Raw genomic sequence first — 13,173 nt, 5'->3', positions numbered from 1 at the left:
TGAAGACTTGCTGGGGGGCTGGGAGGCTGGCACCCCTGCCTGCCATATGCCTGGTGAACCTCAATAAAAGACCTGCAAAACCAATAAGGACTCTGACTCCTCCTTTACCCGGTCTGCATGGGATCAGGAAACCTGCACTGTGCCCAGTCCAGCCTTTACAGTTGCTATGCAAGTCCCCATAATGACTACATTGCTTCTGAATTATAATGTAGGTTGAATTGATAAAGTGGATTGAAACACACTCATTAAACACTAGTTGAACGACAGACCAAAAAAAAAAAAAAAAAGCATTAGCTTTCTAAACAGGAGTTTAATTAATTTGATAGGGATAATTTGATTCACTCATCACCAGTATACTTTGATTCCACAAGTAAGCATTTGTCATCTTTTACATTGAGTATGAATGTGAGTGTAAAAGAGTCATGAGTCTCGCTGCTCCATCCCACCATTCTTGAATGGGAACAGCTAGAAATGAGGAATAAACCCTCAGGGTAAACTAAAAGAATTCTGGCAGGGCCTCCTGCTCCTGCCCCCTCAGCTGGCTCCCACCTGTGGCTCTTTCTCCAGCCTCAGTGCTGTCTTCGGTGATTAGATCCTCTTCTCTTGAGAGACTATGGCAGCTGCCATCTTGACCTCATGGTAGATTCAGTGGGTGGTACATTTTGAACTTTGGTTCTCCCTTCGTATGCTAGCCCTTTGGCCCTGTGCAACTTCTTGCTTGCATTTTCTCTTAGAGTTTCCCTTAGATTCATTTTCGTGCAACCTCTGGTGTTGAGCCTTAGTCATTCCACTTTGGACCGTGTTTGGCTGAACATTTCAGAGTTTGATCAGGAGTCCATACTTTGAAATCTCCGCTACTCCTCATTGCCCCTCTTGAGTTCCTTTGAACCTCTCATTGATTAAAAATCATTGATCACAATAGTCTTTGATTACATGCTTTATGCATATGGGTGGGCAAGACCACTTAGATCAGGCAACGTGAGCTTTTCCTCCTAACAGTCTGGGGTCCCTGGGTACCCTTCGGTTTTATCAGTCTCCATGATGAGGAATAAGGAGATATTAGAGTGACTAAGACATGCTTTCAGTCTTTATGGAGGTTAACAAAAATCCAGAGTACAAGTCAGATTATAAAAAGTGCTCTAGAGGCCTCCCCAGTGGTACAGCGGGTTGAGCGCAGCACTGTGAAGCTGTCAACAGCCTCTGCAACATGGGTTCGATTCCCACTGGCCAGGGAGATACCCACATGGCATGGCAGACCTCTCCTGTCTTGCCTGCTGCTCCCCTCAGCAGTGTTTCCGGTCTATTTGCCTTTTCTGCTCCCTACTCTGTCTCTGGTGAATCCTCTCACCCTCCCATGCCTCTGGCCTGTACCCCAGTTCTTGTATAAATAAAAATAAATCTTTAAAAAAACGTGCTCTAAGAGATAGAATCAATATGCTAATCAACATGCTTTGGCAGGAGGACAAAGAACTTGCACTGGCTGGGAAAGGGGAGTTCAGCTCTACACGAGGTAGGTCAGGTTCCCAGCAGTTTCCCTGCTAGGTACCTAGCGTAGGAGCAGGGAACCACAGATAAAGACCCAGAAAAGAGTACCAGAGGAGATGGTGCTGGAAATGGCAATGAAACTGTCTTTACTTACACCAAGGGTGTTGGCTGGGATGGAAAAGTTGTCCTTCCAGCCTAGCTAGAATAAGGAGTCTGAAAAGGGAGATAAGGCTGGTAAGGTAGGTAAGGTAGATTGGGGTCAATTTTCAAGTTTGGGGCTGTATGTTTAAGGAAGCATGGGTCTATCCTGAAAGGTAGCATGGTGTTAAACACATCAATAACAATATATCTTGAACTAAATATATCTTCTTGCTTACAAAAAATGGGATGAAAGACATTTTAAAAAGCATTTTAAAAGTGTTGTTTGGGGCCTCCCCGGTGGCGCAGCGGTTGAGCGCTGGGTTGCGAAGCTGCCCGCAGCCTCTGCAGCGCTGGTTAGATCTCCGGCTGCTCCCTGGCCACTGGGTGAGGGTCCCACATGGCGCGCAGACCTCTCCTGCCGCCCGCTGCTCCCCTCAGCAGTGTACTTCGGTCCTTCTGCCTGCTCTGCTCCCTGCTCTGGCTCTGGTGAATTCTCTCACCCTCCCCCGCGCTTCTGACTGTACCCAGTGCTTGTATAAATAAATAAATAAATCTTAAAAAAAAAAAGTGTTGTTTACTTTGAAAGAATCTATTTGTTCATTTATCACCTCTTGTGCCAGCAGCATCAATCCCTCTTCCTCCTTTCTTACTGGTTTCACATCCCCTCAGGTAAAAATATGTTGTCTATTATTCAATTCTTTGCCCTTCCCTCTTACCTTCAGAGTTGGGCCTTAGGAGGCAAATACTTAGTTCTTTTCAACAGGTGACTAAATAGCCTGAGGCTGCTGCTGCTTCTTCTCCACTATGGAATCTCTTCTTAACCACTTTTATTTATTTATTCTCACTACAAGTTTACTAGAATTGGAATCTCAAAAGTCACCAATAACCTCCTGAGAAAGAAAAGATCAGCCCCTGTGTAGGGTAAGTGATTATCAGGCTTTTCTACCCTCCCACCATTAGGATTAATGACGGATCCCAGTGGTCCTAAATGCATGCCTGATGGCGGGCACCTGGAGGGGGGTGTGGGCATGAGTAGGTGGGTACACCTGGGCTGAGACTGGCTTATAAGGGCGGTGTCATGGGGACTCTGGGGGAGAGAAAGAGAGAGGAGAGAGAGAGAGAGAGAGAGAGAGAGAGAGAGAGAGAGAGAGAGAGAGAGAGAGAGAGAGAGAGGGAGGGAGGGAGGGAGGGAGGGAGGGGGAGAGAGAGACAGAGAGGGGGAGGGAAGGGAAGGAGGGAGGGGGAGGGAGGGGGAGGGAGGGGGAGAGAGAGGGAGGGAAGGAGGGAGGGAGGGAAGGAGGGAGGGAGGGAGGGAAGGAAGGAAGGAAAGAGCAGAATGAGAGAACAGAGCAAGAATGAGAAGGAGAGAAGAATGAGAACACCAGAGAACACAAAAAGAGTGAAGACACCTGCGGAAGGGACACCTGCCTGGCTCCCGCGGGGCGGCCCCCCCCCCCCCGCCCCCTGCCTGCCCTGTCCCTGGTAAAAGCACAATAAAAGCCTGGAAAAGCCACCGAGGACTCCAGGACTCTCCTTTATCCGTCTGCATAGGTCATAGAGATCCTGCTCTGTGCCTTCCCGCCACTACACCCTGACATCTGACAATAGATCTGACAGCTAAATTACATTGTTCTCTTGTAGGACATCAAATCCCATAGAATATCTACCTTAGACAAGGCCATTGCACAACACAGAATACCAAACATGCTCCTCTCTTGTTGAATGAGTTTTGGCTGCTTCTTTACCACTTCCTAGTAATTGCAGAAAGAGTCCTCACTGTGAACATTTACTGTGATGCCCAGCATATAATTGCCCCCTGCTTTCTGATTATACATAGTGTAGAGCCAACTTCTGCTTCCTGAAACCTTCCCCAAAGTTAACCAGTGAAGATCCATACACTCCAATAGGGACTTTATTAGAAATAATTCTTATTGAGACACCCTATACCCTTATGTCATCCCTCAATACAACAAGCACCATTTCCAACTTGTTCAACAGCAATTCCTGTAGCCCTCAGTTGAAGAACAGCCACACCTGTCAATTTCTGTAGTTTCTACGACCTTAGGCTCAGTGCTTCCCGTGCACCATTCCCTTCTCCTTCAAGTACCTTCCTGGTGGTTTTACTCCTACTTCATATTTTTCATCCAAGGCCTTTGCCCTTTAGCCATCTCTTAAAAGAGGACAGTATTGACTCTGCTTCCTCCCTCCACATCCCCTTCTCCCTTAAGGGCGATATGTATACTGCGGCTTTAATATGACCTCTAGTTGTATAATTTACAAAGCTGTCTCCCCAGTCTGGATTCTCCCACCACATCCCCGCAAACTCCAGGTTTTAATTTCCAGATCCCTGAGAGGACCATAAATTCAACATGTCTAAAACTTGAAACCTGCCCTCATTAAACTAGTTTCTCCATCTGTCTTGGTATTTTATTAATAGCCTTCTCTTTATCTTCTCATGCTGGAAACTTCAGGGCTAGTGTTAATCCTACCTTTCCCTCAAAATCTAAATTTAATCAGTTCACAAATCATCGTGGGTCTTTTATTCCAAATTTTCTTTTTCTTTTTCTTAAAGATTTATTTTGTTTATACAAGAATCAGGGTACAGGCCAGATACACAGGAGGATGAGAAGACTTACCAGAGACAGAGTGGGGAACAGAACAGGCAGACTGATGAAATACATTGCTGAGGGGAGCAGCGGGCAAGACAGGAGAGGTCTGCCTGCCATGTGCGTTGCTCCGAGGCCGGCGGGAATTGAACCGGCACTGCAGTCTGCAGACAGCCTCACAGTGCTGAGCTCAACCACCTGCGCCACCAAGGAGGCCCTCCAAATTTTCTTGCATGCATCCTTTTGTTATTGCTGTCACTGCCACTAGTCCAGATCCTTTATGATCTCACTCACTCAGACACATTTATGATTCCTGCCCCCTTATGCTCTAGGTTTTTTGTTTTTTTGCTATTTCTGCTTTAAGCTTCCAATCCCACTTTGACAGCATTTCCTTCTTTAACATCTTTAATGATTCCTCGTTGCTAGTCATCACATCCATTTATCCAGCACCTCTCTAAACAGCATAATCTAATATTCTAGTGTAATCTTCCATTACCTCATTCATTCAACAGTATTGGGCACTGCAGTGAACCATGGGAATATATAGTACAAAGATGCACACAAAGCATACCAAAATAGGAACAGATACAGGGACTAATACTTCATAGCAATGCAATGAGTGCTGTAGTAACTGGATAAGGTTTCTTGTAATTTTAAGGTTGTGTTTTAGAAAAATAAAACTATCAGAGTTCTTTCTTAAACACTGGAAATGGACATGTGCTGATTTAAATGAGTTGAATACATTGTATGTGCGTGTGTATCCTACATTCACAGAATGTTGTGGCGATCAGTGGTGATCCAGGCTCAAAGACTAGGCAGCCAGAACCAAGATATACAAAATCATGATTCTGAAATGTCAAGTGAAGTCACCATAGCTAGAAACTGACACGGCAACTACTGGTACTGATGCCAGGCTGCCCTTGATGTTGTTGCCACAGCTGTGTGCCATCACTAGAAGGGTTTCTCCTGTTTCACTGGTTTCTGAATAGTCAGGATGTCTTCTCTCTAGTTGTCTAGGTGCTTGGTAAAGCACAGGTCTGACATTCCCAGGTAATGTGTGGGAAGATGAGCTTTGTTTCTACCAAAACACATAAAGCTGGTGTTTCCCGAACTTGTGATGGAGTCTGTATGCTTAAGAGTCAGAAAGGGGGCCTCCCCCGTGGCGCAGCGGTTGAGTGCTGGGTTGCAAAGCTGCCCACGGCCTCTGCAGCGCCGGTTCGATCCCCGGCTGCTCCCCGGCCACCGGAGGAGGGTCCCTCTCCTGCCGGCCTCTGCAGCGCCGGTTCGATCCCCGGCTGCTCCCCGGCCACTTCGGTCCTTCTGCCTTCTCTGCTCCCCGCTCTGGCTCTGGTGAATTCTCTCACCCTCCCCCGCTTCTGACTGTACCCAGTGCTTATATAAATAAATAAAAAATAAAAAAATAAAATAAATCTTTAAAAAAAAAAAAGAGTCAGAAAGGAAAAATGTCTGGTAATACAACTTAGAAAGAAAGGACTTAAAAGGGGAATATTCTTTAAAAATTCATGTAGTGGGGCACGCAGACCTCTCCTGCCGCCTGCTGCTCCCCTCAGCAGTGTACTTCGGTCCTTCTGCCTGCTCTGCTCCCCACTCTGGCTCTGGTGAATTCTCTCACCCTCCCGTGCTTCTGACTGTACCCAGTGCTTGTATGTATGTATGTATCAATCAATCAATAAATCTTTAAAAAAAAAATTCATGTAGTGGGCCTACCTGGTGGCGCAAGGTGTTAATATATGCAACCTATGAAGCTGTCCACAGCCCCTGCAGCAAGAGTTCGATCCCCGGCCAGGCAGCTGCCCATATGGCACAGTAGACCTCCTGACTTGCCCACTGCTCCCCTCAGCAGTGTACTTCAGTCAATCTGCCTGTTCTGTTCCCCACTCTGTCTCTTTGAATCCTCTCACCCACCACACCTCTGGCTTGTGCCCCAGCTCTTGTATGCATAGATAAATCTTTAAAAAATAAAAAAAATTTTAAAAATTCATGTAGAGCCTAGATACAACTCCAATCCTACCATCCAACACTTTCAAACACTGTCCCCTAACACATAAAGAAACACTTAGTATATACTACATAAAAAAATAGAAATGATTGTTTTTATTTTCTTATCTTTAACATGTTGACTGTGACCTTCACTGAAGAATCAACAGGCTAAATTATTGTTATCAAAGACAATGGCAATAGAAGTTATTTCTCAGAGTAGGGCACAACAGAAATCATCTTCTATATCTACCTCTTAATAGTTCATTTATATCTAGGAGGTCAGATTCATGGAAAGGGAAAGGTTTATTGAAGACTTGAAAATCTTGCCTATTTGTTTTCAAAAAAAGTGTGAAATTAAGTTGGCTGCTTTCCCACTCTAGATATTATGTGAAAACTCCCACTGTAGCACACCTTTAACCTCTTGCAGAATTCACTGCAATACATACCAGGAATGATACTGTGAAAGTCAACAGAGAATATAGATCGACTTTAAGTGTAAAATGACACACACAATAGAGGTACTGCGTGACAAGGTGTTATGAGAACAAATGATACATTAAACCACTAACTCTTCACAAAGCTGGTTATAGTCAAGGCTTATAAAATGAGATTGCCAGGTGTGGGTGATTAAAGGTGATCACAAATTCCTTACCACTCCTCCTACAGAAAGGCACAGTTCAAATTCTTCAATCTGGGCTGCCTCAGTGATTTGCTTACCATGTGTTACTGAACATATGGTAGAAGTGACATTCTAGAACTTCCAAGGATAAAGTCATAAGCCTTGCAGCATCTGCCTGGGAACCTTGGAAAAAGCTCTGGGAGCCCTGGGCTTCCACATAAGTCCATAACTTTCCTTGCTGGAGAGGCCATGAGTAGGTACTCCAATCATCTCAGTTGAGGCTAATCTTCCATTCTTATTTTAGATAAAGTACTTTTTTCTTATATCATCATTAATTTTTGGACAGCATTTGATTCCCCACCCCCTTCAGGAATAGTACCCATAGTTCTCCCACCACCACAGCATCCATCACCCTATTCCCTTGTGCTCTTCCAGAGTCACATGAATGTTTAGACTCTAGACGTGTCGTTTAAAAACCAGTCTTGGTCAACACCCATAGAAGAGTCATCCTTCAAGCTGCCTTGCTCCAAATCCTAACCCATGAAGCAGATATAATAAAATGGTTACTGCTGGGGCCTCCCTGGTGGCGCAGGCGGTTGAGTGCCACACTGTGAAGCTGTTAGCAGCCTGTGCAACATGGGTTCGATCCTGGCCGGCCGGCGAGAATCCCACAGGAGTTGGACAAGGTCCGGGAGCTACAGGACGAGACCTCTCCTGGAGAAGACGGTCCTAGAGGACCAGCCAACGACCCCTGAGACAGCAAGAATTGGTGAAGAGTACCACAATTCAGAGCTCACCAGTGCTGATGCAGGGAGAGGCCCAACGGACTTGGACTAATGGACTTGGACTGACAATCCCACCAGAAGGCAGAGGAACCTTGGCAGGTTGTTACATTTTGGGGACCGTGAGGGTGGATGGTATCGTTTAAAATCAAGGCATGGCCAGTGGGCCTTGGTATGAGAGCCCACAGTTGACTGAGGTAGCCCTCGCCAAGTTCTCTGCAGTCAGGCAGAGAAAAAGCCAACTGAGAAGGCAAAAGCTGGGGCCAAGCTTGGGAAGCCCTGAGTGGCTGTTACGCAGCTTAAATATGTTGAAGGCCAGTGAAATTACCTGTGGGTGATGCCCTGCTCATTGTCAAGTGAGGGTGAGGAGCTGAGGAACCCGTCCTTGGGGGACAGGTGGGGAATGTGCCTTGGGGTGGAGCCCAAGCCGAAGAGGGGAGCAGTGGAAGAGACAGGACAGGTCTACTCCCCTCAGCAGTGTATTTCGTCTGTCTGCCTGTTCTGCTCCCGGAGCTTGTCCATCTCCTGTGCCGCCATGACGCCTCCAGCGTTGTCACAGGCTCTTGGTCTGCTCCAGAGGTCTTCGGAGGGCTTCATACCCGTCTGCATGGATCATCTTGCTGACTTACGCCAATTGTAGGAGGCAGGACAGGGAGGACACAGGGCAGGTTTTCTGACCTAGCAGACCAGGTAAAGGAGGAGTCCTGGAGCCCTCAGTGGCTTTTGCAGGCTCTTATTGGGATTTATCAGGCACATGGCAGGCAGGAGTGCCCCTCTGGCCTACATCCCAGTTCTTAAACACACACACACACACACACACACATACACACACACACACCTCTTATGTTACTGCCAAATTGAACTCTTACCATTTTCCAGGTATATGTTGCCCAATTCTGACTCACTCTTCCTTCTACACGCAGACCTTCTCCACAATCTTCAAATTCCAAATCCTACATATAACCAAAACAGTAAAATGGCTCTTTCTGCCACCTCTGAACTTGTATTTTTCTAGTTAATAGTGTTTAACTAGGGTGACACTGTCTTCCTTCAACACTATGAATTTGTGCCTATTGTCCCAGCTAATAGTGTCCCTTTTTATTCTCCCAAATGTCTCATTTTAGTTAAGCCATGAGGTCAACCTGTGCTTTAACACTTTGTTTTGAATTGCAGTTATTTGTGTAGAATTTTTATCTTATTCTAGACAATATGGCTACTTGAAAGCAAGTTCCATGTCTTTCTTTCAGTAAGTCTCTCCAGAGCACCTACAGTGTGCCACATACTGTACAATGTGCTTGCCTTATACATTGTCACTTTCCCCAGGGCTTTGTGCAATGGAGGCTATTAGGCTAGATGACTTTACCAGTTGTATAGAATTGAGGTCTGCTAACACTGAAGACTATAACTTGGAAAAGGTTACTTTCATGCTGGTTTACTATAAACCAAAACCAGGCAGTGCAAAGGATACCTGAATCAAAATTACATGGTGTTAAAGTAGATGTATCTTATGGAGTCACACCCAAACTTTGGTGAAAAACCCATCTGGTGAGTGGAGCAGAAAACCTTGGCCTACTACCGCTATGTTGTACAGTGGTTATGTAGGCATGGCAATGGCCAACCAGAAAGACATTCAGTAAAAGTTTACTGAAACAAGTAAGTAGCTCTGTCATTAATGAAAGCCAAAGACAAATCTAACTAGCTCAGCTAGCTGGTAATGGCTAATAGAAATAGTTAAAAACCTAATTGATTTTTAAACTATTCTTCCAACTCAACCATTAAATTTACTACGTCTGGTGTTTATCTATAAAAAGAGAAATCTCTTTCCCCCCCAATAAGGACTTAAAGCCTTCTTAGGTAGCTTTACTGTGGGCATTTGATTCTCTAAAGTGAAATATTCTTAGAAAATGAACTGGTACCCATATGTTCATAACAACACATCAAGGAAAGGCTATGTTTTTATTTTCAAAATTTTGGGAATAGTTTTCAGGAAAAAAAAAGTGACAACACACACAAATATTGAAATCATTCATTGGACTATCAACTTTTAGTGGAGGAAGAGTCTTGAAGCACTTTGAGTCCCCCTCCTTCTGAAAGCAGGAATCACTTATAAAATGTCCCTTACTTATACAACTAGTTCCTCAATCTTTCCCAAGTCTGATATACTTACATCTCATGAAAGTAACATAATTTTCATCATTTGAAAGAAAAGAAAGATTCAAATAAGAGATGCAGGTCCCTTATAAATTCTTAGGTCCCTGTCACATATTTGAAACAGCCTTGCAATACACAGAGCACAGTTATTAGCTTAAAAAAACAATTCCATGGAGGGGCCTTCCACGTGGCGCAGGGGTTAAGTCTCAGTGCTATCAAGCCATAGCCAGCCACTGTGGCATGGGTTTGATCTAGATTCGATCTCTGGGCAGAGAGCTAACCCACATGGCGCAGCAGACCTCTCCTGTCTTGCCTGCTGCTCCCCTCAGCAATGTATTTCAGTGGATCTGCCTGTTCTGCTCCACACTCTGTCTCTCATCCCCCTCCACCTCTGGCCTGGACCCTGGTTCTTACATGCATAAATAAATAAAGATAAATCTATAAAAAAATTCCACACATTTGTATGATTTAAATGTGAAGAGCTATGGTCACCTTCATCTATAAAAATTAGCAAGCTATATTCATTCAAGTATATTAATTTAATTGTACTTCATACAGTTTTATACTTGGGATGGGGGTGAAACAAAAATCAGCACAGAGCTGTAAATTAAAAAAAAATTAAAACATTATTATAAGATGTAATCAAGTGAAAATCAATCACAAATTTCCAATTACATAAATAAGTTCTATTATTGTGCTGAACACTAACACTATGGAAAGATCCTGATTACAATACAGAAAACATAAAATAGGAACAGTAAGTAAACACAATGATTTGGTTTATTTCTGATGGTCTACTTGTCCAGCTGCCAACCATTCGAATCGCCAAGTTTTCAACGAAGTGTGACTAGTTCTTCTGCAGAAGTAGGGTGAATGGCAACTGTGTTGTCAAAGTCAGCTTTTGTTGCTCCCATTTTGACTGCAACAGCAAAACCTTGCAGCATTTCATCACACCCAATTCCTTGCATATGGATTCCGACCACCTATGGGGAAAAAAATGAAAAACACTTGTAAAAATTTTTATTAGGTACACAGTTCACGAGAAGTACCTGATATTTTCAACCTAAAAAACTTTTATCCTATCTTGGGGCCTTTCTGGTGGTGCAGGGGTTAAAGTCTCAGCACTATCAAGCTATCACCAGCCACTGTGGCATAAATTCAATCACCAGCCACTGTGGCATAAATTCAATCCCCAGCCAGGGAGTTGACCCACATGGCACAGCAGACCTCTCCTGTCTCGCCTGCTGCTCCCCTCAACAGTGTATTTCAGTCAGTCTGCCTTTTCTGCTCCCCACTCTGTCTCTGGTGAATCCTCTCACCCCTCTCACCTCTGGCCTACACCTGAGCTCTAATATGCATAAATAAAGTAAAATCTTAAAAAATAAAGTAGATAACTAATTAATTAATCTATGAAAATTTTATTGAAAAAACTTCCTCTTCACTGACTAGTTATGTTACATTTAAATTTACTTAGCATTACATTCTTAAATTTATCAATATTTCTTAGTTTCCTATCTATTGTGGTCTATTAGTCAATGACAGCTTTTTGTGGCTTTCAAATATCCCCCCTATGAATGTAGCAGAACCCTCTTTCTAAGGGAAATAGTATGAAGCGTCTGTCTGTCTATCAATCATCCATCCATCCATTCACATACAGATAAAAGTAAAACTGTACCAGCTGAATCACGGAAAGCTTAACTAATTAATTAGTTCTCTTCCCTCACCAATACATCAAAATACCTCATTTCCATCAACCTTCAAGACACTTTTTAGCTTACTAGACTTCCCCCATACCTTTTCCTCTTTGTTGGCACAAACCATTTTCATTACACATTTTGTCTTCCTTTTGGTAACTGCATGATACATTGGGGTAAAGGTGGTTGAATAGGTCTTCACATTTTCTTTTCCATATTTATAAATGGCCTCATCTATAATGCACAGAATAAAGCATTTGTCAAAAACTAAACAATAACAATGAGCTATCATAGAGAAAGATGGCTAGAAATATATAACCTGAATTAAATCACGAGGAAAAATAGTAAACAACATCACAAATGATGTATGTTCAAGTCACAAAAGACAAAAGAAAAGATGAACAATTTTTCTTCTTAGTTAAAGGAGAGATATGAAAACTAAATGCAATGCATTACCTTGGACTAAAACCAGGACTTGAGAAAAAAATGTTAAATCACATTTAATATATAACTGACAAAATTTGAATAAGGGGAACTGTGGGGGAGGGTTATTAGGACTTTGATGGTATTTGTAGTATGGTAACACACATTTGAAAAGGTATGAACCTATACTCCTAAAATATACAGTTGTAAACCAATGTCATCTTAATTTAAAATGAATAAAGATTTTGCAGGGGAGAGAAGGAAATCATAAATGACCTTTGTTTGTAAATATCTACCTTCTGTGAGTCCCACTGTCCCAATAGGAGGGTGGCTGAACACAACTGTGGGAATGTTGCTATAGTCCAATTTAGAATCTTCTTTGCATTCAAAAAGTCTATGGGCAAGTTTTCGGCCCGCAGCTATTGCAACTGCAAAGATACAGTAAAATCAGAGTTTGGCTTATTTTTCATCTTAACACAGCAAAATGGTTCTAACCATTTATTTATCTGGCTTAACATACTTACAAAGCTTTATGCCAATACTCATTATAATATCCAGTTCAACATAATAAAGACAAATGCCTTAGCTAACAATTCAAAACTATGAGCTTACACATATTCTGTACATTCTGTTATGGCATACACACAAAAGACACATTTACAAGTCCCAATTATCTAGAAATTTACCTACTGAGAATGTTACTTTTATTTAAAATTTACTGAACAAACTACATTAGTTTCAATCTTCAGCTGTATATCATTACCATATTCATTTCACAGTACAATTTTTTAGTTTATTTTTATAAACTTTTTAAAGTTTATTCTCTTACCCTGTTTTTATTCTTATATTTAGGATCGGGGGAATGCTTAAATTCAATAAAAGCATCAGTTGTTTACTGTTTTCAAATTGACAGTTTTTCTTCCCAAGTAAGGTATCAGTAGTATACACCACAAACTTTCATTACTTTGACATAATGTCAACTGTTAGGTCATGTTAAGAAGTTTTAGAAACTTCCTTATTTTGCTTTTGTTAAGAGAAATTCCTAAAGGCATTAAAAGGCTTTGGGTGTGTGACTGGGTTAAGTTTTCATGCTGAGGAGAGACACTGGGCCATTTTTCAAAGTTGAAGTCACATAGATTACAGAGTGAAAGCTGATGGAGTGATTGTTACTGATAAACAAAAAGTGGCACAAGCAGCATGAAATAGTTACCTAGGAAGTAGGTTGAAATATGGGATTCAGGGAGTGAGGAACAGTATTGATTTATTGAAAA

The 13,173-nt window shown here is 42.6% G+C and overlaps 1 protein-coding gene across 4 annotated transcripts in view; it reads right to left on the bottom strand.

Moving 5' to 3' along the window:
- Positions 1 to 10,618: 10,618 nt before the first annotated feature.
- GSR (glutathione-disulfide reductase) overlaps positions 10,619 to 13,173 on the bottom strand; it is a gene marked incomplete at both ends in the record, with an annotated part of 35,896 nt that continues 33,341 nt past the window's right edge. For all 4 annotated transcript variants that reach the window (XM_084232468.1, XM_084232470.1, XM_084232469.1 and 1 more), the window contains 3 exons: positions 10,619 to 10,768; positions 11,580 to 11,713; positions 12,199 to 12,330. In XM_084232468.1, the coding sequence (XP_084088594.1) occupies positions 10,619 to 10,768; positions 11,580 to 11,713; positions 12,199 to 12,330 (416 nt within the window). The remainder of the gene's footprint in view (positions 10,769 to 11,579; positions 11,714 to 12,198; positions 12,331 to 13,173) is intronic.

The sequence above is a fragment of the Talpa europaea genome (genome assembly GCF_964194135.1).
Source record: "Talpa europaea genome assembly, chromosome: 4".
NCBI classification, from domain to species: Eukaryota; Metazoa; Chordata; class Mammalia; order Eulipotyphla; family Talpidae; genus Talpa; species Talpa europaea.
The sequence above is the reverse complement of the archived record's forward strand: the minus strand, read 5'-3'. Positions and strand labels throughout refer to the sequence as shown.